At 34.7% G+C, this 25,375-nt stretch overlaps 1 protein-coding gene across 1 annotated transcript in view; it reads right to left on the bottom strand.

Annotated features, from left to right (window-relative positions):
* Positions 1-21,416, bottom strand: part of LOC120632638 (hemicentin-2-like) — a 46,109-nt gene extending 24,693 nt beyond the window's left edge. The window contains exons 1-2 of the mRNA XM_039902586.1: positions 21,236-21,416; positions 7,809-7,945 (exon numbers count right to left, since the gene is read on the bottom strand). Coding sequence (XP_039758520.1) covers positions 7,809-7,945; positions 21,236-21,275 — 177 coding nt within the window. The 5' untranslated portion in view covers positions 21,276-21,416. The remainder of the gene's footprint in view (positions 1-7,808; positions 7,946-21,235) is intronic.
* Between the last annotated feature and the right edge of the window lie 3,959 nt (positions 21,417-25,375).

Genomic DNA, 25,375 nt, shown 5'->3' with positions numbered 1-25,375 from the left:
TAAAAAATTTGTGGTACGCTTTTTATAACAATACAAAGGCTACCTTTAAGTTTTTTTATAACACGTACGGGAGATTTTTCATTTTATATCATCTGCGTGCTTAGTGCATACCCTGTTTGCAGACCACTGCATAAGAAATATCGAAATTTTAACAATTGTTGTAAAACAACAAAAAGAACAGAACCTGCTAAGACTCAAGAGTATTGAACTAATTAGCCATAATTGTAAACTTGTTAAAACCCAGCGCGTTGTACCCGAAAAGCACCTTAAAATCTGGAACACTTAAGACGGGACTTGGACAGCGTACAATGGAATTAGTCCTCGGATAGAAACTTTCTTATACAACTATAAAGAAAGTTTAAGTGTTTTAATTGGATAAAATCCGACGAAGAGACTTATACAAGAGACTAGCCAATTTAATAAAAAAATTGTAAGAACGGGAATCAATACTTATTTTTTTTTTTTAAACTCATATTATTAATAGTTCTAAAATAAGTTTACGTGTATTATTTTGTATCCAGCTATCTTTTAATTTATAACATAAGTAGGTAAGTTAAAATATAGTACACGTGAATAATAAACGTAAAAAATCAAAATCAACATCAGCTTCTGTGGCATGCACTCGATACGTGCATAAAAGCTAACTGCCTACCTCTTATTAAAGAGGATCTCTTTTAATGGTATATATCTGCCAACTTAATGCCTTCCCTGGTCAAACACCACCTGCACGCTACTACTCAGTCTATTAATGTCACGTGCCGTAATGCAATGGACAATAGTTAAGCTGAGGTCAGTAATTAAAGTATCCTTTGTAGACAACATCCAAATACTGAGGCTAAAATAAAATCGTATCTTCCCAAAAAGGCGCCTAAAAGTTGTTTTGTCCATTCAGCCGAGTAAAAGGATTACATCGAATAAGCATGATTGATTCGCAGTAGAACAAATATATGTAAGAAATGTGTCTGAATTGGCAATATAGACAAATCATGCGAGGAAAAGCTGATCAACCAAAGAGCAAATAAATGTATTTTACCAGGCATCAGACAATTACTGGATCACTCGGGCAAATTATATTCGTAAAACATAAATTATAGCACTGGGAGACATAAACGTGAAAAAACAATATTTTATAAGGCAGGTACTATAGACGTTTTTTTCTTTATCAATGCCTTATTTTTATGACCAATGCTATAACGCAAGTAATTCGGTATGTAATGGAGAGCGTTGGCTTATACATATCCAATTTCCCAGGTTTTTACTTTCCATAACAACGTTATGACAATGATCACCACGTTTGTCATAATCGCAGTTGGGCAATAACGTATCTCAGTTGACACCAAATTAAGCTAGCTACCAAAAATCAAAAGAAGAAGCAAAAGAACATTAATGTTTCAAATAAATGAAGTTCAAGAAGGGTACTTGAAAGAAAAAAAAAGAGAATGAAGCCCTACAAAATCTAGTATGTAATTACATTTCTTACCTAATTGAATCTGCCAACCGAGTTGAAATGAACAGGTTTTAAAACGCAAAATAAGGATTTAACAGGTTGGTCGGTGAGAACTGTCCGAAGTGGCTAGCTAAATTTGGTGTCAACTTGGATACAGAATTAGTCTGATGGTCCTCTTATAGTGATAGTTGACGGATCAAGCAGATGCCCCGGCAGATTGGTGAGTGGAAACCATCAACTATAAACGAGGCAACACTTAACAGGGCAGTTTAGGAACTCGTCCCGCAACATGCCGCCCTGTGTCCATCAACCTGAGGCGGAGGTGTCTCATGGGCCAGTAATTGCCGGTATAGTCGGTCGCCAGGTATTCTTGAACAGGCGTAAGGTATAAGCCATCCCTTATTCCAGCATTCCAGCAGTGGACGTCTGTCGGTTCGTAATGATGATGATTGAATTTAGAACTCTTATCGGAAACAACAAAAGTTCGTTTTTTTACTGTATTTTTTTTCTTTATATATTTATTACTCGCTTACTCCACCAATTATACACCGATTTCAATAAATTCTTGAACAGACGGAAGGTTGACTAGTATTAGCCATCCCTTATTCCAGCATTCCAGCAGTGGACGTCTATCGAATGATGATGATCGAATTTAGAACTCTTATCGGAAACAACAAAAAGTTTGTTCGTTCGTTCTTTTCAAAAAGTAGTTATTCATAAGTTGCACAAGAATAGAATAAGGTACGATAGGGCTGACATATTTTTGTAAAATAAAAGCCCTTCAATCAATAAGAATAAAAAAAAAAAGAACCATAGACATAGACAAGACAAGTTAGGTTATGTGAAAGGTGAATATATGCCTAGGACTTTTTTTGATTAGGCGTTACTCACTTAGGCATTGCCTTGTCCGTCGTTAGTGAAAACGGGCATTAGAGGGCCGTGAATAGAGAAGGTTGAAAAAATGTACACCGACAAGAGCTTTGCTCTTAAGTTAAAGAAGACGATATCATAGTATCGTCGTTGAACTTGACGATACAGTTATCCGGTACTATGACTAAGTCAAGCGTTAGACTATCACAAACTGGATCATAACTAATTTAAATGCAAAATAAAAATAGCAACGTACCGGCAAAACATTTTTTATTTTATTACTGAAAAAATTGTGTTTTATATTCGCTGACGAATAAAATTGGGCAGACAGCTAAAAATTTCACCAAGCGGACCATATGCACATAACTCGTAATATCAAATTTTCACGACTCCATAACCAGGTTCGGTGTGCGATGTAAATAAAATTATACATTCGGAGCGAAAAATTGTACTTATTTTACGAGGTGCGCTATAAAACAATTCCTGGCCTATTTTTAAATAGATCGAATTGAAAATAATATTATGAGGTCGAGAAACACATTTGACCACGCTAAACACTTTTATGAGAGGCACTATTTTCGCAACCCTCCTTGACTTCTAATTAAAATATTTTGGATTGCGTTTATTTGAAAGTCTGGTTAACCAAGAACCAGCAAAGTCGTAGCGCCAAGAGATTTAACTTTTCGACATGATGCCGCGTTAAATCCGATTAGCGATATGGGTTCAGTAAACTTCTATCCTAGGGTGATTCTAACTTAGGCTTATTTATTATCTTACCATACATAAGTATGGTAAATAAGTCTAAGACTTAAACTTTTAATAATATATGTGGATTTTTAAAGCGAATTATAATATGAATAATGAATATTATTGACCATTAACTGAAATTTAGTTTTATTTATTTTTTCTTTTTGTTGGAAAAATCAACAGCTGTAAATACAAAATAATTTTTAAATTGGTTGACTAAAAAGTAATAACAGATTTTCTCAGATAATTATTAATAACAGATATATACTCAAATATTATAAATCACGTAGACATTGAAACGCGAATCAAATGACGCGATGGGAGGCGAGGTAACGTCGTGGGCAATTTAATATTTATCACGATTCTAGGTTCATTCGAGAAGCTACATGAGCAAAGAAAGATACACCTTTCGACCCACCGCTGTATTCGAATTGTTGTAGTTACAACACCGTTCTATTTATGAATTTAAAAATATTATGTAACTGTAGGTATAGGCTATCCATGCAACATTATTCGTTTATTATTGGCAATTTAATTTGAATTTGTATTCGGCGCGTTTTTCCCCGCGGTTTTAAAACTTTCTTCGCACCACGTTTAAAAGCTTCACTGCAACGGGATTTAACTAACTATAACTGCATATTCACAAACTATTGTTTTGCTCCGTATCAAAGTTTTTATGGGTCAAGCCCGGATCAAGTGGTATTAAAACTCATAGTGAAAAAACCCAATAGTGACGATATTTTATTGCATCTTGTGTCGCAGTTCATTTTGTTGGGAACGAAAAGCGGCTTTTAAAAGGTCGTGCTATAATTTGGTACAGTAGCGATAGACGTGGCTAAATTGGAGTATAACCTTGAGTTAAGATATTGGATAACCAAGTCTAGGTCGTTTAAAACAGTTTACCTATTTAATCTGATCAACAGACTTACTTTCATTTTTAACAATAAATAATAAATAAATAAATAAATAAATATACTACGACAATACACACATCGCCACCTAGCCCCAAAGTAAGCGTAGCTTGTCTTATGGGTACTAAGATGACTGATGAATATTTTTTTTATGAATTATATATACATAAATACTTAGAAAATACATATAAACACCCAGACACTGAAAAACACTTAATGCTCATCACACAAACATTTTCCAGTTGTGGGAATCGAACCCACGGCCTTGGACTCAGAAAGCAGGGTCGCTGCCCACTTCGCCAGTCGGCCGTCATACAATAAGAAGATAAGCTATTTTTTTTTATTTGAACTGTTATTATGAATAATTAATTATACGCACGAATGGATCAACTTAGTTATCACATAAAAACAATAGTAAGTTGTATTGTCAACATGAAGATGCTCTGTTGAACATATTCGTGACGTTGCTTATAAAAAAAACTCGAGTCCGTTAAAGTACGCACGTAAGAATACCATTTATGTGTCCCGGAAAAGCACAGGGTACTAATCTTTTGTACAGATGGAGCTTGCAACCTCGAGATAGACATTGCATAATTTTAAGTTTGAGCAACTAAACTGTTCCCACAGGATTCTTTAAAAACAAAGTCGAGGGCAACAGCTAGCAGGTACACCGTAACATTGTGTACAAATCTTTCCTGAACTATGTTACGCTTGTATATAAAAACATGGATGGCACTGCACTGCTGTGAATCGAAGCAATCTGCGACCCGAATGAGTCAGCCCGCTAAAGCCCTTCAATAGACAATTTGGCTACCATTCACTCGCCGCTCACACCGGAAACCATGTAAGAGATTATCCATTCTACTGAATATATTCCGGCCTCGTTTAGCGCAAAAGCCGAAATACATGAAAAACATAAGCGTACTTGGCGCTGAATGAACATCTAATCAGTATATTCCCATCAATGCAGTAAAAACTAACTGTTGCCCGCAACTTCAGCTGTGTTTTTTAACTGTGTATGATCAAGTTAATTTGTCATCTTTGTCATGATGATGATGATGATGATTTAAAAGGTTAAGCCATTATCAACTCTAACCGGTCCACTACGCTTCATGTACGATTGGTAGACTGCACAGGCCATTGAAAATATTATGGACAATTCTAAGGCATACAGGTTTGTCACGATGTTTTTCTTCTAAGTTAAATTAATTAAAAGTTAATTGCTTAAAAGCATATCACTCCGAAAAGTGAAAGGTACGTTCCGGGGATCGAATTCGATCCTCTCAAAGGGCGGCCGAAGTCTTAACCAATAATAATAACAACAAATATTAATTATAACTAATGTTTTAGACTCATGTAATACAAGGTACGAAACTGATTTTAATCAAGATTAAGGCTTAACTCAGAAAGCGAATAGTACATTATGTTTTTAATTTAATAAGTCTCAGAAAACATAGAATGTTCTTTAAATACTTAAGTGTTCATTCAAAAAAAAAATGGCCATTCTTTTTTTGTTTGTAAGTATAATTTACAATACTGCTTTTGTTTTATTTTCTAATATGTTTCTTTTTAGGCTCGATTTAAAAAAAAAAGAAACCTTTACGTTTTAAACAAGAGTTATGTTGCATGTGTCCTAGTATTTATTTTTAAAAACTTATTTGTGGATTCAAATTAAAAACTTTACCATCAGTATTTTAATATACTCGTCCTATGTACTCTTGCCAGCTTCTCTTCTGGATGATTTTTGTTAGTTATGATTGTATCACGGATACCCCATCCGATAGAGTCACAATGAACTTGATTTTACCACTGAAAACTGTTTGTAATGTTTATCTCGAAAAAAGACACCTAGTTGTATTTATATGTCATTTCTGTAGACGTCCAAAATATTAAGCTTTAATATCGATATTGAACCCATATTTTTTTAATTTTCGTCTGTTTGTCTGCGAATCACGCGGACACTACTAAGCAGATTTAAACTCAATTCGGTATATTTATACCTGATATTTTGTAAAAACCATAAGCGTGCATTTAGGCTATTTTGTATCCCGAAAAACAATAAGGATCCTCCGGGATAGGGATGAAAGTTTTATTTTGATTTGACCTTATATTTATGTTAAATGATTTTAATTTATTTTATTGGAACATTTGGATTATTCATTTAGACCTACTCAAATTTCTTTGAGTTATTGCGATTATCTTTGGACGTAGAGGACAACAGAAAACCACCCATCTATTGATTGAAGATTAATACTTAATATATATATATACATAATTATATGTATACAGGAACAGTATATATATACAGGAATTAGCTTATACAGATAAAGTCATAAATTTTATTCCTTATTCTGAAGAAACTCTCATTTAAAGCTACCAGTACGATCGAAAGCATCTCTCCGTTAAGTAGCCAAACGGTTTTCGTGGGTAAAACCATGGGGCTGAGCTAGTATAATATATGATCAGTTGCGAAACATAGAATATTTACAAAACCTTGTGCTGGTATTGACAGCTATATTATAGAGATTGTAACAAAGCTTTCATGGTAGCTATGTAAAGCATATAGCGGGTTAAAAACCCATTCCACTTACAGAAATGGGCTCTTTGTGCGGGCAACAACCTCATTTTGTTAGTGACCCGAATTTAGGAAGAGGGATATTAACAGCCTAGTTTTTCTTTTCTTGCAAAGCAAAAGTTCGCTGGACCCCGTATTATTACTAACTTTTAGTTTACATGCGTGTAAGGGGATATCGACAATACAACCCCTTTTAATTTGGTTTCTTTATCTGAATGTTTAATAGGCATAATTACAAAGTTATGATGCCTATATTTTAGGTCAGTGTTAATTCTATTTCGGACTTTCATAAATGTTTATAAATCGTGACTTTGGGTGGTTAACTTAAAGCTTTCAGCGTTTTTTGTAGATAATCGCCCAAGGAATAAAGTTTCACTTTAACGATGTGTTATTTTTGCACGAATTCAATCAGCGATTTAGTTATGATTATTTTCAATACAAATGTTACATGTTTCTGTAGTGTAAACCACCAAACTAGCAATCGATATTAATTATACACAAACATTTTACTGAAATATTTTTAATTGCTGATATTAATTTGGCCTTCTTTTAAGGTTAAGGTTTATTGATTAGCGTAGTTACCTCACGTTTAAAGACAATACAGCTCGTATTTTAATATTTTTTTCATACCTACACTTGTCTGTGAAGTTTGAAAAAATTACCTAGATTGTCTATTGGTGGTCGACTTCCTTGGTGCAGCGGTGAGCGCATTTGTATATATTGTGGGAGGTTTGGGCTTCGATCAAGGGAGTTTGGCTACAAGCCAGAGTCATCAACACCACACCAGAGACAATCTAGACAAACCAGCTGGGGATGGAGCCCAGGTGGAGCACCTGTAAAACTACAACGCTTATCACTGCGTCAGGAAGATGGTCATCTCTCTTTACTATGAGAGAGGATGCCTGTGCCCAACAGTGCGATATTGTTTGGCAAAGGATGATGATGGAAGCAAATATGTAATAAGTAAGTTCAAAGTGAGCTAACTCGGACGTCTATAGGGGAAACTTATTGGTGTGGTGTAGAACGTGCTACTCTCAATAAGAAATATGGATGTTATACGCGGAGCAGTGGACGCCATACGTGTAGCGGTGGTAGCGGTAGCGATAGTGGGTAGGTCTTAGACTATCCTTTCGGGGGAGGGACCGAGTTGGATCTCCGTCACGCACATTTAACTTTTCGGAGTTATGCGCGTTTTAAAAAACTAAATATTATATGTTTTAACGGTTGTCATTGAAAATTGTAATCTTACAGTACTGACCGCTCTATCAGCTAAGTTTCTGACTCTGCAGTGGAGGTACGCAGGCTGGCCCACGGCGGCGGTGGCCTCGCGCTTCGTGCTGTTGTCGAAGTACGGCTGCCCCAGAGGCTCCCAGCCTCCGCCGCCGGCTGTTACACCTGCAACAAGTAAACATTCTAGAATAAAAAAAAAATACATATTGTAATTTTCATAACACACCATTTAATTTTGTAACTTAACGTCATTAAAATAAACCATAATTATAAGCAACTGTAAAATGTCATCATCGTGTTCACTTTCAGCTTATTGGTATCCTAATAAAAACGTTGCACTTAATTTGGTTGCCTCTTATCTCTGTGACAGAACCCAAAGGGTATGCATAAAATACATTATCTAAAATACATCATTATCTAATACGTCATCTAATATAATGGGTGTCCAGCAGGGTTCTATTTTTTGTGTATATAAATGATCTGCCACACCGGGTCAGTGAATTTAGTTTTTTTTTTATCTTAATAAATAAATAAATATACTTCTATAATACACATATCGTCATCTGCTCCGAAAGTAAACTTAGCTTGTGTTATGGGTACTAAGATAACTAATTGTTTTTAAATTTCAAATTATAAAAATGCTTATTCATTTTCATTTTTAATTAGCATTTTTATGAAAAATATACATTAATACTTATAATATACAGCTAAACACCCAGAAACTGAAAACATTTATGTTCATCACACAATCATTTTCCGGTTGTGGGAATTTAACCCACAACCTTCGATTCAGAAAGCAGGGTCGCTGCCCACTGTCTTGTGTTTGTTTGCCCACTGTTTTAGTGTTTCTCTGCAGAGAAACACTAAAACGACATTACGACATCGATTCAAGATGTTTTAATCAAATAATCTTTTTATTTTAGGGATAATATCCGAAATTGTGCTATGATAGGTTTGTGATTCTACAACTGCATCAATCCGCATATTCACAGAAGCGACCGGTGGCCCAATGTGGTGGGCCGGTACGTAAATGATTTATGATTGCCATTCGTACTACGTCGTCAGTGATGATAAAATAGTACTATATCTCCATAGGTTAATTCTTAACATATAGAGATAGAGATTCAAACCTAGACGAACTGTAAAAAAGTAGTTTTTAATTAAATACGCAAATCTAAATAGGTAGATACTGTCTAAGAAATATCATGGAAATGTCGCTTCTAGGAGCTCTGTATTATAGAGCTTGTGATCGCCACACATATAATATGCCTGCAGAATATAGGACGTAAGCAGGTATCGAGGCATGATTTATACACAAAAGCCCTTGGGAATGAGCCATGTGTCACGTTTCATACCTCAGGGGTTCGACTCGGGGCCAGTGAATCATCTTGTCTGTCAGTATAAAGCTATGTATGTTTCCAGTAGTGATATTCGGAAATTGAAACCTGCACTCCGAAGTCTGTCTGTTTATACTAAAGAAAAAGTATTACGCTACAGTGGTGCGAGATCTGCTTCTTCTTCGTCGTAACCTCATGGCTGAGGGCCATCTATGCCAGCTTTACTAATAAGTAAAGCTGGCATAGATGCTTTCAATCCTATGGGTCGGTACCTCTACTTCTTTTACCCTCCACGAGGTCCGTAATAATAAGGCGTTCTAGACAAACAGGCATTTGTCACGTGTTCCTTGTCACGTGGCCAAAAAGTGAGAGCTGTCTTTGAGCACATAGACTAGAGAGCCGGGTCTGGATCTTCAGCTCCTCTAGTTTAGACTAGTTTTTGCGATGCGCAGTTCATGGGACACTTAAATTTTTCCGCTAGCACCACAATTATAGAGGGGATACGAGAATTTAGGGTCCAGGTTTTTGAGAAAAATCAGTGGTCGCATTAGTTTCACTTTTGCCTTGCGGTAGATGTTCCCATTTCTCCAAATATTTTTCGAGATAACCCTGATTACGGTGTAAGATAAAGAAGTGTTTTTTTTTATTGAAGAAAGCAGGACACGTGCGCGTCAGACTTGCGCATTCAGGCAAACTTATTGTATAAAATCGAAATTCCATCACGGTAAAGGTTTTTATTAATATTTTTATTAAGATATTTTAATTAAGTATACATATATATATTATGTATATGTATACTTAATTAAAATATCTTATTTTAATTTTACACAATTACCTATTGCTATTTGGAACTTTAGTCACGAACATTTGCATTTTCACTGGCAAACTAAATAAAAAAGCTTCCAATTTATGAGAACTTGTTTTTCACGGAGACTTATTGACTACTTTTATTGTTTGAAGAAGACATGCCACAAAATGACGAAGGTTGTCTAGTCAAAGTTTATGAAATCATACTACGACTCTTATGGAATTATGAATGAAAGGGGCCTTATATTAGTATAGCTGACCTTTGAGAATTTTATGGAGAACTTTTAGGCATACAAGTTTCCCCTAAAATGATTCCCTTCACCGTTAAAGCAATAAATAAATAAATCATCATTTATTTAAAGATTTGACTAAGATTTTTGTGGGTAATCAACATTTCTTAAACAAACAACATACCAATAACATTTACAACAACTAACAACGTCATAAAATTTCGGAGCCCCGCCGTGACCACGATCCATGCAACTGGGTCGAAATATCGACAAATCCAAAAACATCAATGTGGTATACCCCTTGAACTATATTTAAGAAATAATCATTTATTTGCCAGAATGTTAGTACAAGAGGGATATTACAATTTGTCATGAATAGACAATAAACTAAATGAATACTGTGCAAATCATATATTTCATGGAAACGAATTATAAATAAAAAAAAAAAAAATTAAAATGTCAGAGAATTTAAACAACAATATAATCAATCGAAAACAAAACGTTGTTACCTTTTTCTAAGAGTCATTTATTTAGTACTCTTAACTAAAACATTTTTGAGTCAAATAGTTAAATTCTTAAGGTAACTTGTCTCAAATTTTTACAGACAATACCATACTCATATTTTATTAAATTACTTTTACAACGCTTTGCCAGTGCAAACTAAAAAAAGTTAGAGGTGCGTGCTGGGATTCGAACTCGGCACCCCGAAAATGAAGCCTAAATTCTTAGCACTAGACTATCACCACTTTTTACTAGGCCACTATACCACGTGCTATTCCAACGTTATGACTAATAGTGACCATCGCGAAAGTAGAACGAAAATATTAAAACCCGTATTTTATTGCTGTATTGCAAACGAGGGGTTTGTAAGGATTATGTAATGGTCGCACAATTATCGGTTGTTCACGTTAACTGCAACAACAATTATATTGTGCACTGGAATACAATTATTACAGAGGGCATAGTAAAATAAGCATTGACTTCACGATTATTAGTTTTATAGCCGCTAATTTTTCTATAGTTAGTACAATAAATATTTTATAAATATTTTTATTTCAGCTGTATTAGAACCTATTGGTTTGGCGCGGAGCGATGGCAAGAGACCTGATGGTATGACGCTCATACCTTGGAGGCTTGGAAGGTCACTTCTGTGGGATGCAACTTGTGTTGATACCCTAGCTGCATCACACATCCAGGCCACTTCGTCAATGGTAGGTGCGGCTGCTTCCAGTGCCGAGCAGGCCAAGAGGCGTAAATATGAAAACCTGGATAGCAGCTTCATTTTTGTGCCTTTTGGTGTAGAGACTTTGGGACCGTGGGGTCCGGAGGCAAGAGCCCTTTTCAAAGAATTATCGAAAAGGGTTATCGAGTCTACCGGTGATCCTAGAGCGGGCAGTTACCTTGGCCAACGAATTAGTTTGGCCATCCAGAGGGGAAATGCTGCCAGCATCTTAGGAACTGTGCCTCGCTGCGGTGGTTTCGAGGACGTTTTAGATTTTATTTAGTTTTTAAATAGTTTATTTTAGGTTATAGTTATGTATTAATAAATATTTACATTTACTTAATGTCATTACCTATAGGTACAACTACTACAATTATTAAAGTCCAAAATTGTGGAGGCAGCAATATTTAATAAATTAAGAGGAATATTAATCTGAGTAGAATAATTCTGTGTAAATAATTTTCATTAAATTACCTCAAATAATATTCTTAATAATAAAAAATTGTGTAATTTGTCTGCGACGATAGTTTAACATAACACATAAAATATACTAATTTTGTTTTATTTTAAATATTGTATTATTTTGCACAGATAAAAAGTGTACCTGTTCTCCGAACTAGCTGAGACTGTGTCTCGGAAAACAGGCTAATTCGTTCGATGACATAGCATAATAATATAGGTATGCATAAAAGACATAAAGTCTCAGGGTACATCAACCTTAATTGGTGTCCCACAACGCTAAATTTTAGGTCCTTTTCTATTTTTGGTGTATATAAATGATCTCCCACACCATGTCAGTAACACTTGTGACATTGTACTGTTTGCAGATGATACATCTTTAATTTTCAAGACTGACAGATGTAAAAGACAATTCTGACGATGTAAGCCGTGCTATGTCGCATGTATCTTACTGGTTTACTGCTAATAACTTAGTTTTGAACGCAAAGAAAACAAAGTGCGTAGAATTTATGTTACCAAATGTAAAGAAAGTTGATAAAAAAGTAATGATAAATGGAGAATCATTAGAAATGGTGAATTCCACAGTTTTCCTAGGAGTTACCTTGGATATTGGAGATACCTAGGAGCTACAGTGGGGTGCCCATATCGAGACACTAGCGGGTAAACTCATCTCAGCTGCTTATGCTGTCAGAAAAATTAGACAGTTAACAGATGTTGAAACTGCTAGGCTTGTTTATTTTGCATACTTCCATAGTGTAATGTCGTATGAGATCTTGTTATGGGGCAATGAATACACTTTTATTGTACACCACATAAACATAACAAATTAAAAGTAAAAATTTAACAAAAGGTATACAATTTGGCGGCCTTATCGCTACATAGCGATCTCTTCCAGGCAACCAAAAGCGTTAAAAACAGCTCAAGAAGTGAGGTAGGTGGTGCATTTGACTGTACTGTATTGCAAAAACTATATTTATACTACAGAAAAGATCGATATATAAACTTAGATCACGCGAATCCCTTCGTACCAAATTTGAAGAAATAGGTATACTTACAGTAGCCTCACAATATATTTATAATAATATTATTTTTATTAAACAAAATATAAGTAATTATAAACAAGAAGTCGATATAAACAGTCGACTAACTAGGAACGGACATAAATTAGCGATATCTGCATATCGTCTGAGAAAAGTACAGAAATCCTTTGTGGGGATGGGTATATGCTTTTATAACATGATACCGAAGGTAATATAAGATCTACCTTTACCTAAGTTTAAACAATACATTAAAACACATTAAATAAATCGTGGTTACTACACGATTGATGAATTCCTTAACGACAAGGCTGCTTGGAAGCAGGCCACTCCGGTCATCTCTCACAAAACCGAAAAATTCTAAAGATTGTTAAACTTTAAAATGATGTTGGAAAAGAGCAATCTGCTGAGTTTCTTGCCGGCTCTTCTCAGTGGAATCTGCCTTCCGAACCGGTGGTACAGTCACAACAAACAGACTGACTTGACGTTTCAAAAGTGCTTATTAATTAGGCCTACTTGTAATAAATGAATTTTGAATTTGACTTTGAATTTGAATAAGAAATTAAGATCACTTGTATGCCCAAGTACTCGTGGTTGTGTTTGTACGTGTCATAAGTGTCCATGTCAGAATGAGTGCGTGTGTGTGTTTGTGTGCGTGTGTGTGTATGTATGTGTGTGTGTGTGTGTATGCATGTGTGTGTGGTTGAGAGTATATTTATGTGTGCGTGTGTGTGTGCGTAAATTTATACTAGAATCTCCAATAAACTGACTGAGCTATAACTGCTTGATAAATTAACTACTTGATACAATTATAGAGGATGAAGCTTGGTTAAACAGTTATTATCCATACTAATATTATAAATGTGAAAGTGTGTTTGTTTGTTTGTTTGTCATGACTTTACGCCCTAACAAAGCATGGTTGCTTTGTTAGAGCGTAAAGTCATTGACTTGAGTTTTGACAAAAAGTTAATTGAAAGTACGGAGAGTAATATACTAAGGGTACTTTTTATTTCACATAAAATAAGTTAAACACCGTTATAAACGCGGACAACAGCTAGTAATCCTATAAACGTTAACTTTAATCTAGTGAAAAAAAACCCGTATTGTATTTCTTATTAAAGAATAGTAAAGTTTTGACCGCTTTGAAATTTTATATAGTAAAAACTCTAGGTAAAAAATATTTTATGAAGTGAACTATCAGGTTATCTCAATTGTGCTTTTATTTTAAATGATATCAGATTTCGAAAAGCGTTTATTTTAAATCCTGTTTCAACATCATCATAATTGGTGGAAATTCACAGATGGTCAAAGATCTTTCTCGGGTATTTTAGACTACGATGTTGTAGCGATTGCGTCCAGTGATTCTCTGCGACTCAATTTGTGTAGTCTGTCCTTTGTATGGTGGGGACTCTACTAAGGCATTTTTCTAATGTAGGCCAGTTCCAGTCGAGCCACTGGAATTCCTAACGCATATAGTGTGTGGGCCAATTCCAGTCCAGCCACTGGAATTCCTAACGTATATAGTCTTTTACGCTGTGTTTTAACTTTAGTTTTGAAACTAGCTGAGCTAACTTTTATAACTTTTGGTAGTGTTTTCACCTACACTTGGAGTGATTATCAATTTTTTAAATTTTAAATGGATATAAAAACGACAGGATGAAAACCGTGACTTGCTCCTAGAGTCGCTAGAGTGCGTGAGGCTCTGTAAAAGGCATATACTAATTTCGCCATCGACGGTAGGAGAGCCGTAGCTTAATTGATTAAAGCGCTTAGGCCGTAAATTGCCAGAGAGCCGCAGGTTCAAATCCTGTCGATTCCGTAATTTTTTAAATGCATTTAAAATTTTATAGAATCGCTGAGAATCGTTTTAATTTCTAGTAACTACCTTAATAATACTTAACAATACCAAAGTATACATAATTTAGCTAACAAAAAACCATTTATTTATTCTTTAAAATAATTGTTTTATAAATATAACCTAAAATAAACTATTTAAAACTAAATAAAATCTAAAACGTCCTCGAAACCACCGCAGCGAGGCACAGTTCCTAAGATACTGGCAGCATTGCCCCTTTGCCCCCTAGCTAACAAAATAATAATATCTTACTGCAAATTTGAGTAATACGTATCGTTGACTTTTTGTTCCGTCGAGCTAATATTAATTAATCGCGTACAGTGGATATCCGTTTCGTCAGAAATCAAGGGCAGGATTTCTTTTTTCGTTGTGAAAAACATTTTAATAATAGTCTATGTTGTTTGAATTACATTTTGGAATTCTCGGAATATTATTTCAGATATTACCCTTGTAACATCTGAAATAATATTCTGAGTATCCTATAAAGTTCCCTAACAGAAGACCGTAAGGATAGACGGACAGCAGTGGCGTGCATAGAGGGTATGCAGATGATACAAAATGAAGAAAATCTCCAGTACGAGTTAGAGGCTTTTTATAGCTATTAAAATGCTATTACAATTTTTTGCATACTCTGTGCATACCCTCTATGCACGCCACTTACGGACAGTCAGGCAGGCAGACAGGCGATCGAAATGCAATTTCACCTAAGGTACATACTTAAGACCTTGTTTTCAGCCCTTTGAGGAATTTCTAGCGTTGTTTTTTAAAAATATAATTCGTTTTATTCCAGTTTTCTGACAGTATAATACATATTATAGTACTTACAATATTATATTAGCGAAAAATATTGCTAAAATATGTTAATTGTATAGGAGTACAATTTCACATTGTTTAAGTCTTACTTTGAAGTAACTTGAAACTAACATGAATTACACTGGAGATTTATGACGCGACCGTTGGAGCAAGCACTAACAGTGGCGTCATAGTACGATCGTAACTTATTTACAACTAGAACTGGGGGCTTGCTGCCATCGCTTAGCGTAGCATTATTGTAAAATGGCAGTTTATATGACTCCGTTATTTTTTTAAATATTTTTAATGAGCAATAACTGCAATTATTAAGTTATAATAGCCACTATATTATTAGGATCTTATTAATAAATGTACAATAATGTTGGAATAGTTATGCCACGTTCAATAATAAGGTTAGTAATATCAAAGATTTTATCTAATTCGCGCATCAGTCCCCACATTATTACTGTTAAGCTAAATATTTCGTAACTTGTAAGAATTTGTACCTTTGTGTAGTAACGTGTAGTTAATGTAATGATCAAAAGTTTACTAAACACTTGATTAAAGTTTTTTTTACAGTAATAATTCACGGACCAAACCAATGGGCGACCTGAACAGGAAAACGATTATAAACACCTCATTGAGGATGCTCCGAGGGGTTTCGGAGCGAAATTTGCGTAGAGGGTACATTGCCGAAGATGTGTTTGGTGTGGAGTATAAGGATTGAAGAAATGAGCAATTAGTATAGCAGATTAAGCTTAATTTTCATAATATACTATTATTAACAGTCCATTTATTTCTTTAATTAAATTCTATATTTGTACACAGCGAGGAAAAATAAAGGACAAAAAGTGAGAAACAAAAAGACTGGAGTTGAACACAAAAGGCGGCCTTGTCGCTTAGAAGCGATCTTTGCCAGGCTATCTTAGGATTAGGATAACAAGAGCGAGGACAAATAGCCACCATGTTAGGAACGTCCTAAAAAATGCCACCCTGTGTCCAAAAACCTGAGGCATTAAGCCTCATGTGCCTGTTATTAAGCCAGCAACCACACCTTTTAGAGCGGCAGGCAGTAATGTTGCTTAGCGGCACAAATGCTAGTATCTCCCCGGACGAGCTCGTTCACAAAAAGCTATTGCTACTGGAATATTGATATGTCTCTTAAAAAGTTCAAAGTTTGTATTAAACGTAAGCTTATAGAAAAGTCCTATTTTAGTATAAAGGACTAAGTAATCGATAAAAAAGCTTGGGTGTAAATTATTGCTCTAACCAGGTTGCTCTTTTAATAATTTAAAATGACATTGTGAGATGGTGATAACAAAAAAAAAAACACCCGGCTAAGTTTGTTGTGGGCTTCTTCTTAGACCAGGACGCGTTTGGAACCCACTTAGCTTATTTTTAAGTTTACGAATTTGGTTATCGCCATCATCTCACTACCGTGTAATTCTTATGTACGCATCAAAAGTGCCACCTATGGGCCTACTTGAATAAAGATATTTTTGACTTTGACTTTGACTTTGAATACTATTAGGTATATGTACTCGGTATGCGGCATGAGATAAAATTTGTGAATTTAAAATGCGTATTTTATTTTGGCTTGCGGCATGTGAAGCCATTTCAGACTTGCCCCACAGAATTGTGGTTGTGTTTATTATTTATTATATTTAACTTTTATTGCAAATGTGAATTTCAAATTAAATTAATGAAATATTTTTACGTAATACGATCCAGCCAAATTATCGTTTGCAAGAGAATATCTCGTTTAATTTTTGTAAAAATGGACGAAATATTTCTTAATATATTCTAAATTCGGTTCATCACTACCAACCCGGCTATATACCGGCTCACTACAGGCATGCCAGTTTCCTCACGATGTTTTCCTTCACCATTAAAGCAAGTGATATTTTAATTGCTTAAATTAAAAGCGCACATAACTCGTGGACAGAGATGCGTACCCCCCGCAGGGTGCCAAAACACTAGCCACTAGGCTATCACTAGGTTATGTTTGTTTTGTTTATAATCTATGGTCGGGTGTTTGAAAGTTAAAAAAATCATTACCCAAATCTATACGCATCCTACTTCAGAGCATAGGCCCTCACAGAAAAGAGAGACAGAGAAACTATACGCTTAGACACTATACGTTTCTTCAATGTTACTTGTCTGTTAAGGATTTAAATAAAAAATAACGCGATCCCAGTAATTTTTGTAATACAAAACCTAGGTCTCTCTTCTTCTTCTTCTTGCCCGTATCCCACGATACGTGGGTTTGGCAATATACGACTTCTTCAATTTAATAGTGTTTTGGTTTAGGCATATTCTTACAAATATCATGTCTCCCCATAGCCAGGTGGCTAAAAAAAGTGTATGATGATTATTTCTAAACCGCCTCCAGGGCACGGAATGACGAGGCCCGTCTGTAAGGTACACTATTCCACTGCGAACTATAGATTTTTTATTTTTCTTATAAGCTAACAGAGCAAAAGCGCAATGTAGCAAAACTTTGTATAAACGAATAAACATGTCCGTATGTAGATATTATAAGAATTTTCCCCGAATCATGCTGATTCACTCGGAGCCGGACGGTTTTAGCCGAGTCCGACCGAAACACAGTCCCTAATGGCGATCCCTCGACGATAAAATTGTACTTTGTTTCCCGTCACGTTCCGCTGTTTTTTATTCCTTTATTCCTACGGCGTTAACTGAGTATTTTGTTAATATAAAAAAAATGCTTTTCTAAACGAATTCTTTATTATTCAGGTATATAATGATAATTAACTTCTATTCATCATCATCACCATAGTCATCATTATCTAAGCAATATACTGATTTGCACAGTAGCAATAGGGCCACTTCACTTGTTTCTTTTCATATTCCATCAAATCGCATTCCAGCAGGGTGTTAACTCTATGCTCTAAAACCCTCTGCCCTAAGAGAAAGGAGGGAAATACCCAGTAGTGAGGCGTCCAGTTTCATACAACCAGAGTTTAAGAGAAACTAACCATAATGTTTTTTTGTTGATTGGTATCATCAATCTGGTGAGTACAGACCTTTTCTGCCAAAGGAAATAAGAATTTAGAGCTTGGACTCCCGATGTTGGTGGGCTTTAATGATTATTTTCCCAAGGTAATTAAAATAACTGTAGCCGTAAACGTGCCCTCCGGCGCACGGGGATGGCGAACTTCGTGTTGTTATTAAAGAATTCTGCCCAGGAAACGAAAAGAGTTTAAATTAAAAAGACATCTAGAAGGTTTAAGCTAACCCTGGCTTAGAGATCAGAGTTTAACTTGCTAACCATTTTACTATCGAGTAACGAGGTACTTTTTGTTAGTGAATTAAAAACATTAAAATTTGAACACGCACTCTATATTTTTTATTACACTTTTTACTGTTTTAAATTATATGTGTTCATTCTTTAATATGCTCATATAAACAAACGGTAATACAGCCTAGCAGGTAAGACTTCAGCTTTTCTTTCGGGTAGCAGGAGTTCGATACCAGGCCATTTACTAAACTTATAATGTGTTTTAAACAGCTGCATATCACTTGCTTTAAAGGAAAAAAAAACGTCGTGAGAATACCTGCATGCCTGACAGTTCTCCATAATTTGCAAAGCCTTGCCAAAATTCCAAATACGGATTGGTAAACTTATTAAGTTTATCAATCCGCACGGACAGCTTGATGTAGGTACTTCGGTGTAAACCTTTCTTATGCTAAGAGGAGACCAGGCCTAATATAAGCGTTTTTGAAATGTATTATTATTATTAGATCTTACGCACAATCGAAATCCTTAAAGAGCTAAATTGATTGGATACGGGCATTTAATATGTTACTTATTTGTAAGCTCTCTGGATGTGGATATCATAAAGTTTCAGGGCGCTACAAATAAACTTGACATAACGTTTGAATACTTTTGTCACACTTCTATTGACAGTACCTTTGACGCCCGAGCGTGAAAAACCCCTGGATACTCATTGATTTAATATGCGTTACTAATTGCGGTTATACAACATTTACTTGTAAGACCCTTCGTATAATTTGCTATAGGTAAAAGTTTTATGGTTTGTATTTCTTTCACACAACAATTTTCACAATTGAGGAAATAACAAACTGTAAAGCGATTAATTTATAGCGGTATTTTAGTGTACTTACAGACCTCCAAAAACAATTTACAGACCAGACTTGAACATATTATGATTTCAAAATATATTGTGAACTAAACTGTTCAGAAATTTATTTACGCATACTCAAATAAGTTGTCATATAACCATAAAAATGTAAAAAAAAAAATTCTCCGTCAAATGTTATCGTATCTCTTAAATTTGCAACGCGAAAAATCTGAAATAGCTGATTTGAGTTCGTAAAAGATTTTCTGAGTAGCATAGAAGAACACAAACCGTAGCCCAGTTTTTTGGATCAGCACCAGCTATAGGAGAACTGACTTGAGGTATAGTATGACAGGTATGATCACGTTTGCTTGTTTTTACAAAGATTTCTCACGGTTCACGAGCCGATGATAAAATTTTAAGAAATTGGTAGGATGCATGCAGCTGTTTCTATACTTATTTATTAAAAAAAAAAAAACTTCTAAACTTGGTAACAGAACAAACATGGGCATGTAATTCTCTAAGCAACTATTAGGTTTCGTCGAAGTGCCGGCTTTTAAGGGTAGAATCGTTATTATCCCCTTTCCAGGAGCGTTTACAAAAGCCTTTATCTTCTAATAGTAAAAGTTTATTTGTATTTGCCCGGAGGGTTACATTACGTTTGTAGGAAAGATAGTTTAGCTTGGAAATTACTTTTGAGCAGCATCGCCATTTTCTTATTATGATAACCTTTTTGTGTGATATAACTCCTGTTAAGTTTCATAGCTTTAATGACTATTGATTGATACTAGTCGATTAACATTCCACTACTGGGCACAGTTCTTTTTCGTTTCACAGGAGAGAGAGTTTTAGACCATGGACTCACCAAGCAATACAGTTTTGCGGAATTTTAGCTACTATTATGATATCATAGTGATGAAACCCGTGACAGACGCATCTGTTATGGCGTCCCAAAGCGTTAAAGTATCCGCCTGTACGCAGGGGTGTACAACGCTAATTCTAAGTTGTTTTACAGAATACTCAAAAACGCATTTCTGTCACCCAACTCGGACTTTGAACCCTAGGTTCTCTCTAATTGACCGTGGTAACCTAGTGGTAGCCAACAAGGTGAGGCAAAACGTGATTTTTGGCTTTAATGACAATCTTGGAAAATTTCACGATTCTATTGTTCTATTGGATAGAAGTAAAGTTCCACTCTGTTATTACCTCATAACTGTGTAATACTGGTCTTTAATAGATTTAAAAAGTCAGCAAAACTGTCTCAAAATAAGCCACGATGATTAATTTTCAATCGAAAAAAGATTAACAATTTAAAATGAGATTTCCAATCGTTACTCTTAAGCATAGAATATTAATCCTTATAAAACAGATTAATTTGATACCTTGCAGCATGAAATTGGGTCGCATAGAGAAGAAAATGAAATATTTTAATTACGGGATGGATTTACGTTTATTAGTAAGGTATCCGCGTGGCCATTATAAAATTTTGCCGTGACCCTTAGTTTTAGCGGTTGAACTGCGAGTTATTACCTTGACCGCATTATCGCGCCATTATAGCATCCTCTCTTAATAAATAAGATAACTATAATATAATAAAATCATTTTTTACTCACCGAATAATATGAAAACACAGCTGAACTCCGCCGCCCACATCGCGAAAGCTTTTCACATTGTGTCCACTCTAATAAATACCACTTCACTGTAACACCAGCCACTTAGGCTTGGCATGTTTTTTTTTTAAATGTTCGTTTTTCGCATTTTATTGACTTTCTAATTTTTGTTGTACAGTATGAGTATATAACCTGTGCAAAAACTGTACAATTACGTGTATAATTATTATCCGAAGTGGAAATTATTATACAAATATTTTATTTTGGCTGTTTTTAAGATTAAGTACTGTGTTCTTAATTCTGTGTCTATGTATTGATGCTAACAAAACAAAACATCTTCCCTTCCGTTTCGTTTGGGGTTTATTTTTATGTATTATTCATATTCATTGTATAGGTATATTAATTGTCAGTATCTATATATAATATTGTAAGTATATTATATATAAATATATAGTATTTATGTTTATATAGGTTTATATGTATGTATTTACATATGTTTATTTATATGCACCACTTACCTCTCTTCTTGAGTTGTGTTTTACGCCTTTGGTTGCCTGGAAAAGATCGCTACGTAGCGATAAGGCCGCCAAATTGTATACTTATCGTTAAATTTTTCTATATGATTATGTGGTGCACAATAAAGGTTTATTCATTAATTAATTAATTCAAAACTAGCAAAATACTCTAATATAAATAAAATAATCATTCCAGTCAATTTTTTTTCACACGCACGCAAATATTTTAGACATTTCTAAACGAGTAACAGTATATATACATTAAAGCTTTAAATATTAAGTGCACGGGCGAAGTCAGTAAACTTTTTTGGTACGCTAGCTTTTAATTCTAATAAAGTCAATGTTATTATAATACTTATAATTAAACTGTCGTAAAAAATTCTTGCGTTATTTCAAATATTTTTTATAAAAACAAAGTTCATTAAGTTTAATGGTACATGTTGTTCGCATGATATAAGATAAATATTTACCGCTGTGTTATAAAATTGAAAATTAGCTGTAAAAAATTAATTAATGTGTATTCAAATTTTATACTCGCAGTAAATGGCTCACGAGTCATGTCATAAAATCAATTAGCTGGGGGCAATAATTTTTAAAAAAGACTGACCAATTTGCGGATAAGATCCATAATGAGTTTGTTATGGTTGCCACCTCGAACAACCGCAAAATTAAATGTTTATAATTATAAAAGTTTTCGTGTTTCAGTCTTGTACTATATACTTGGAAAGTATCGTTAAATAACTCAAAACAACTATTAAAAGGAGATTCAGAAAAAGTGGATTAATAGATTTATAAATAAGTGTTACGTGAAATAAATTTTAGGCTCACTAGATATTGAGGGTCGCATAAGGCGTTGAAACATAAATTAAAAATTCATATTTTTTAAGAACTTTTGTTGGTAGTGACTCTGCCACCGATATGGAAGGTAGATTCTACTACGAAGAAATCGGCAGGAAACTCAGCAGATTGCTCTTTATCAACATAATTAAACAAAAGTCAAAGTCAAGTCAAAAATATCTTTATTCAAGTAGGCCCACAGGTGGCACTTTTGATGCGTACATAAAAATTACACGGTAGTGAGATGATGGCGATAACCACATTCGTAAACTTAAAACTAAAGCTACGAGGGTTCCAAACGCGTCCCGGTCTAAGAAGAAGCCCACAACAAACTTAGCCGGGTGTTTTTTTTTTTTTTTGTTATCGCCATCTCACAATGTCATTCTAAATTATTAGAAGAGCAACCTGGTTAGAGCAATAATTTACACCCAAGCTTTTTTATCGTTTACGTAGTCCTTTATACTATAATAGGACATACAATATTTTTTGTCATCACTCATCAATCACCACGATCTAGTAAATTTGTCTCAATACATTGTTTAAACTTATGCAAATGTTAAACTAATCCCATCGGTAAAGAAACCTTTGAAAATTTATCGAGCAGGCTTAGTTCTACTACCTATGCGGTAAAGAAGATACGCCATATGACCGACGTAGAAACTGCTAGACTGGTAAATTTTAGTTACTTTCACAGCATTATGTCAAATGGAATTTTACTTTGGGGTAATGCTGCTGATATTAGCACTATTTTCGTGCTGCAGAAGAAGGCTGTTCGTTCTATCTACAAAATGGGTCCGAGAGAGTCATTGAAAGATAAATTTAAAGATTTTAAAATAATGACAGTGTATAGTCAGTACATATTTGAAAATTTAAGGTACGTTCATAAAAACATTTGTATATTTAAGAAAAAATGTAACTGCAATAATTTAATCATTAGAAGTAAGAATAAACTTACAGTGCAATATACTAGGTTACATAAAATTCATAATTCGTTTAAAGGAAATTGCATACAATTCTACAATAAACTACCAATTGACAGATGTCAATGGAGATGTCTCTTAAAAAGTTCCAAGTTTGTATTAAACGTAAGCTTATAGAAAAGTCCTATTATAGTATAAAAGACTACGTAAACGATAAAAAAGCTTGGGTGTAAATCATTGCTCTAACCAGGTTGCTCTTCTAATAATTTAAAATGACATTGTGAGATGGTGATAACAAAAAAAAAAAAAACACCCGGCTATGTTTGTTGTGGGCTTCTTCTTAGACCAGGACGCGTTTGGAACCCTCGTACCTCGAACCCTTCGTTTACGAATGTGGTTATCGCCATCATCTCACTACCGTGTAATTCTTATGTACGCATCAAAAGTGCCACCTATGGGCCTACTTGAATAAAGATATTTTTGACTTTGACTTTGACTTTGACATATTATCAAACCATACTGTGGTAGCAATTTCCACACCAGGCATTCAAACAGAAGCTTGTGTGTGTGGAGCAACTTTTTACCTTATAAAAGATAAGTTGGAAAAGGGTGTTACATGATTCATTATCATGAAAAACTCTTGTTCCCGAACCTTTTCCTGTGATCAATTCTTATAGAAAACATAATGTAAAATGTTTTCAAAATTCCGCAGTGACACCCACAGCATGAGATCAAATGGGTCACAGATTACTAAGGCACCAGCAGAAACACTATAGATAATATTAAAATAATAATAACCACACACAATGAGCATACGCATCGAAATACTTATAAATGCTATTAAAAGCCATTACAAAAAAATCATGTCTGTGGTATCCGAGCCCCCGGACAGCGGAGTCTTAGTAAAAGTGTCCCGTAGGTAATCGCCTTTTATGCCTTTTTTAAGTAGGTATGATATAAAATCAAGGGCGAAACATAAGTAGAGCGAAAAGTTTGGACGATCTATAAATAAATAATAATAAATAAATATACTACGACTCGTCTTTTCTCATAGTAGCGCGCATTATTGGCCCTAAACCCTCATAAATTTGCCATTTTTTTTTATAAATTTGTTGGACAAAGCATATAAGATTAAAACAATTAAAACATATGTGCCACCTTATGGTTTGAGTTTTCTGTTTTAATCTTGGCTTCTCACTGAAACATTTTTACTGTAATTAAATACTAGTGGTTCTAAAATAGGTGCTAATGTCAATTTATCCAAATAAAGGCCTGAACCGACAATTATTATCTAAAATTAGATTCTCAAGTACCACTCAATCAATACTAAAGACCGGTACTGAAAACCTGTTCTTAGCTTGATTTCGGCTTTTAAAGACAAGCCTGAACAAAGGTAGCTATTACGCAAATCGGTAAAACCACTCATCGAACCCTCTTCGTTTTTGAAGTCCGATAGAAAGCAAGCCGGTATATATGTACATTAAGCTTAAGAGAACACACGCCGGGATGAACCATGCTATTTGCGATAAGCTAAAAAATGCCCTGGAGCTGCGAGCTTTGAAAAGTGTGCGAAGGCAGACTTATTCATTCATGAATTTGTTGTTCACGCCTAAGCCACGTAGGCAGCGCCATAAGCAAGCACTTGTATGAATACGACTGTCAAAACATTCTCAACAAAGTTTACAAAGCAAGCAATTTGACAGTTTGTGTAAAAAATAAGAAAACACAACCTACTTGCTATGATAAAAGTGAAATGGGCCGTGCTAAATGCGAAAAGATATGAGATGCCCTGGAGCTACAAACTGTGAAAATGAACGAAGGCAAACTAATTTATTTAACAGTTTGTTTATGAAATATGATAGACATAATAT

The sequence above is a fragment of the Pararge aegeria genome, chromosome 20 (assembly GCF_905163445.1).
Source record: "Pararge aegeria chromosome 20, ilParAegt1.1, whole genome shotgun sequence".
Taxonomy (NCBI): Eukaryota; Metazoa; Arthropoda; class Insecta; order Lepidoptera; family Nymphalidae; genus Pararge; species Pararge aegeria.
Note: the sequence above shows the minus strand (reverse complement) of the source record. Positions and strands in the feature narration are given on the sequence as shown.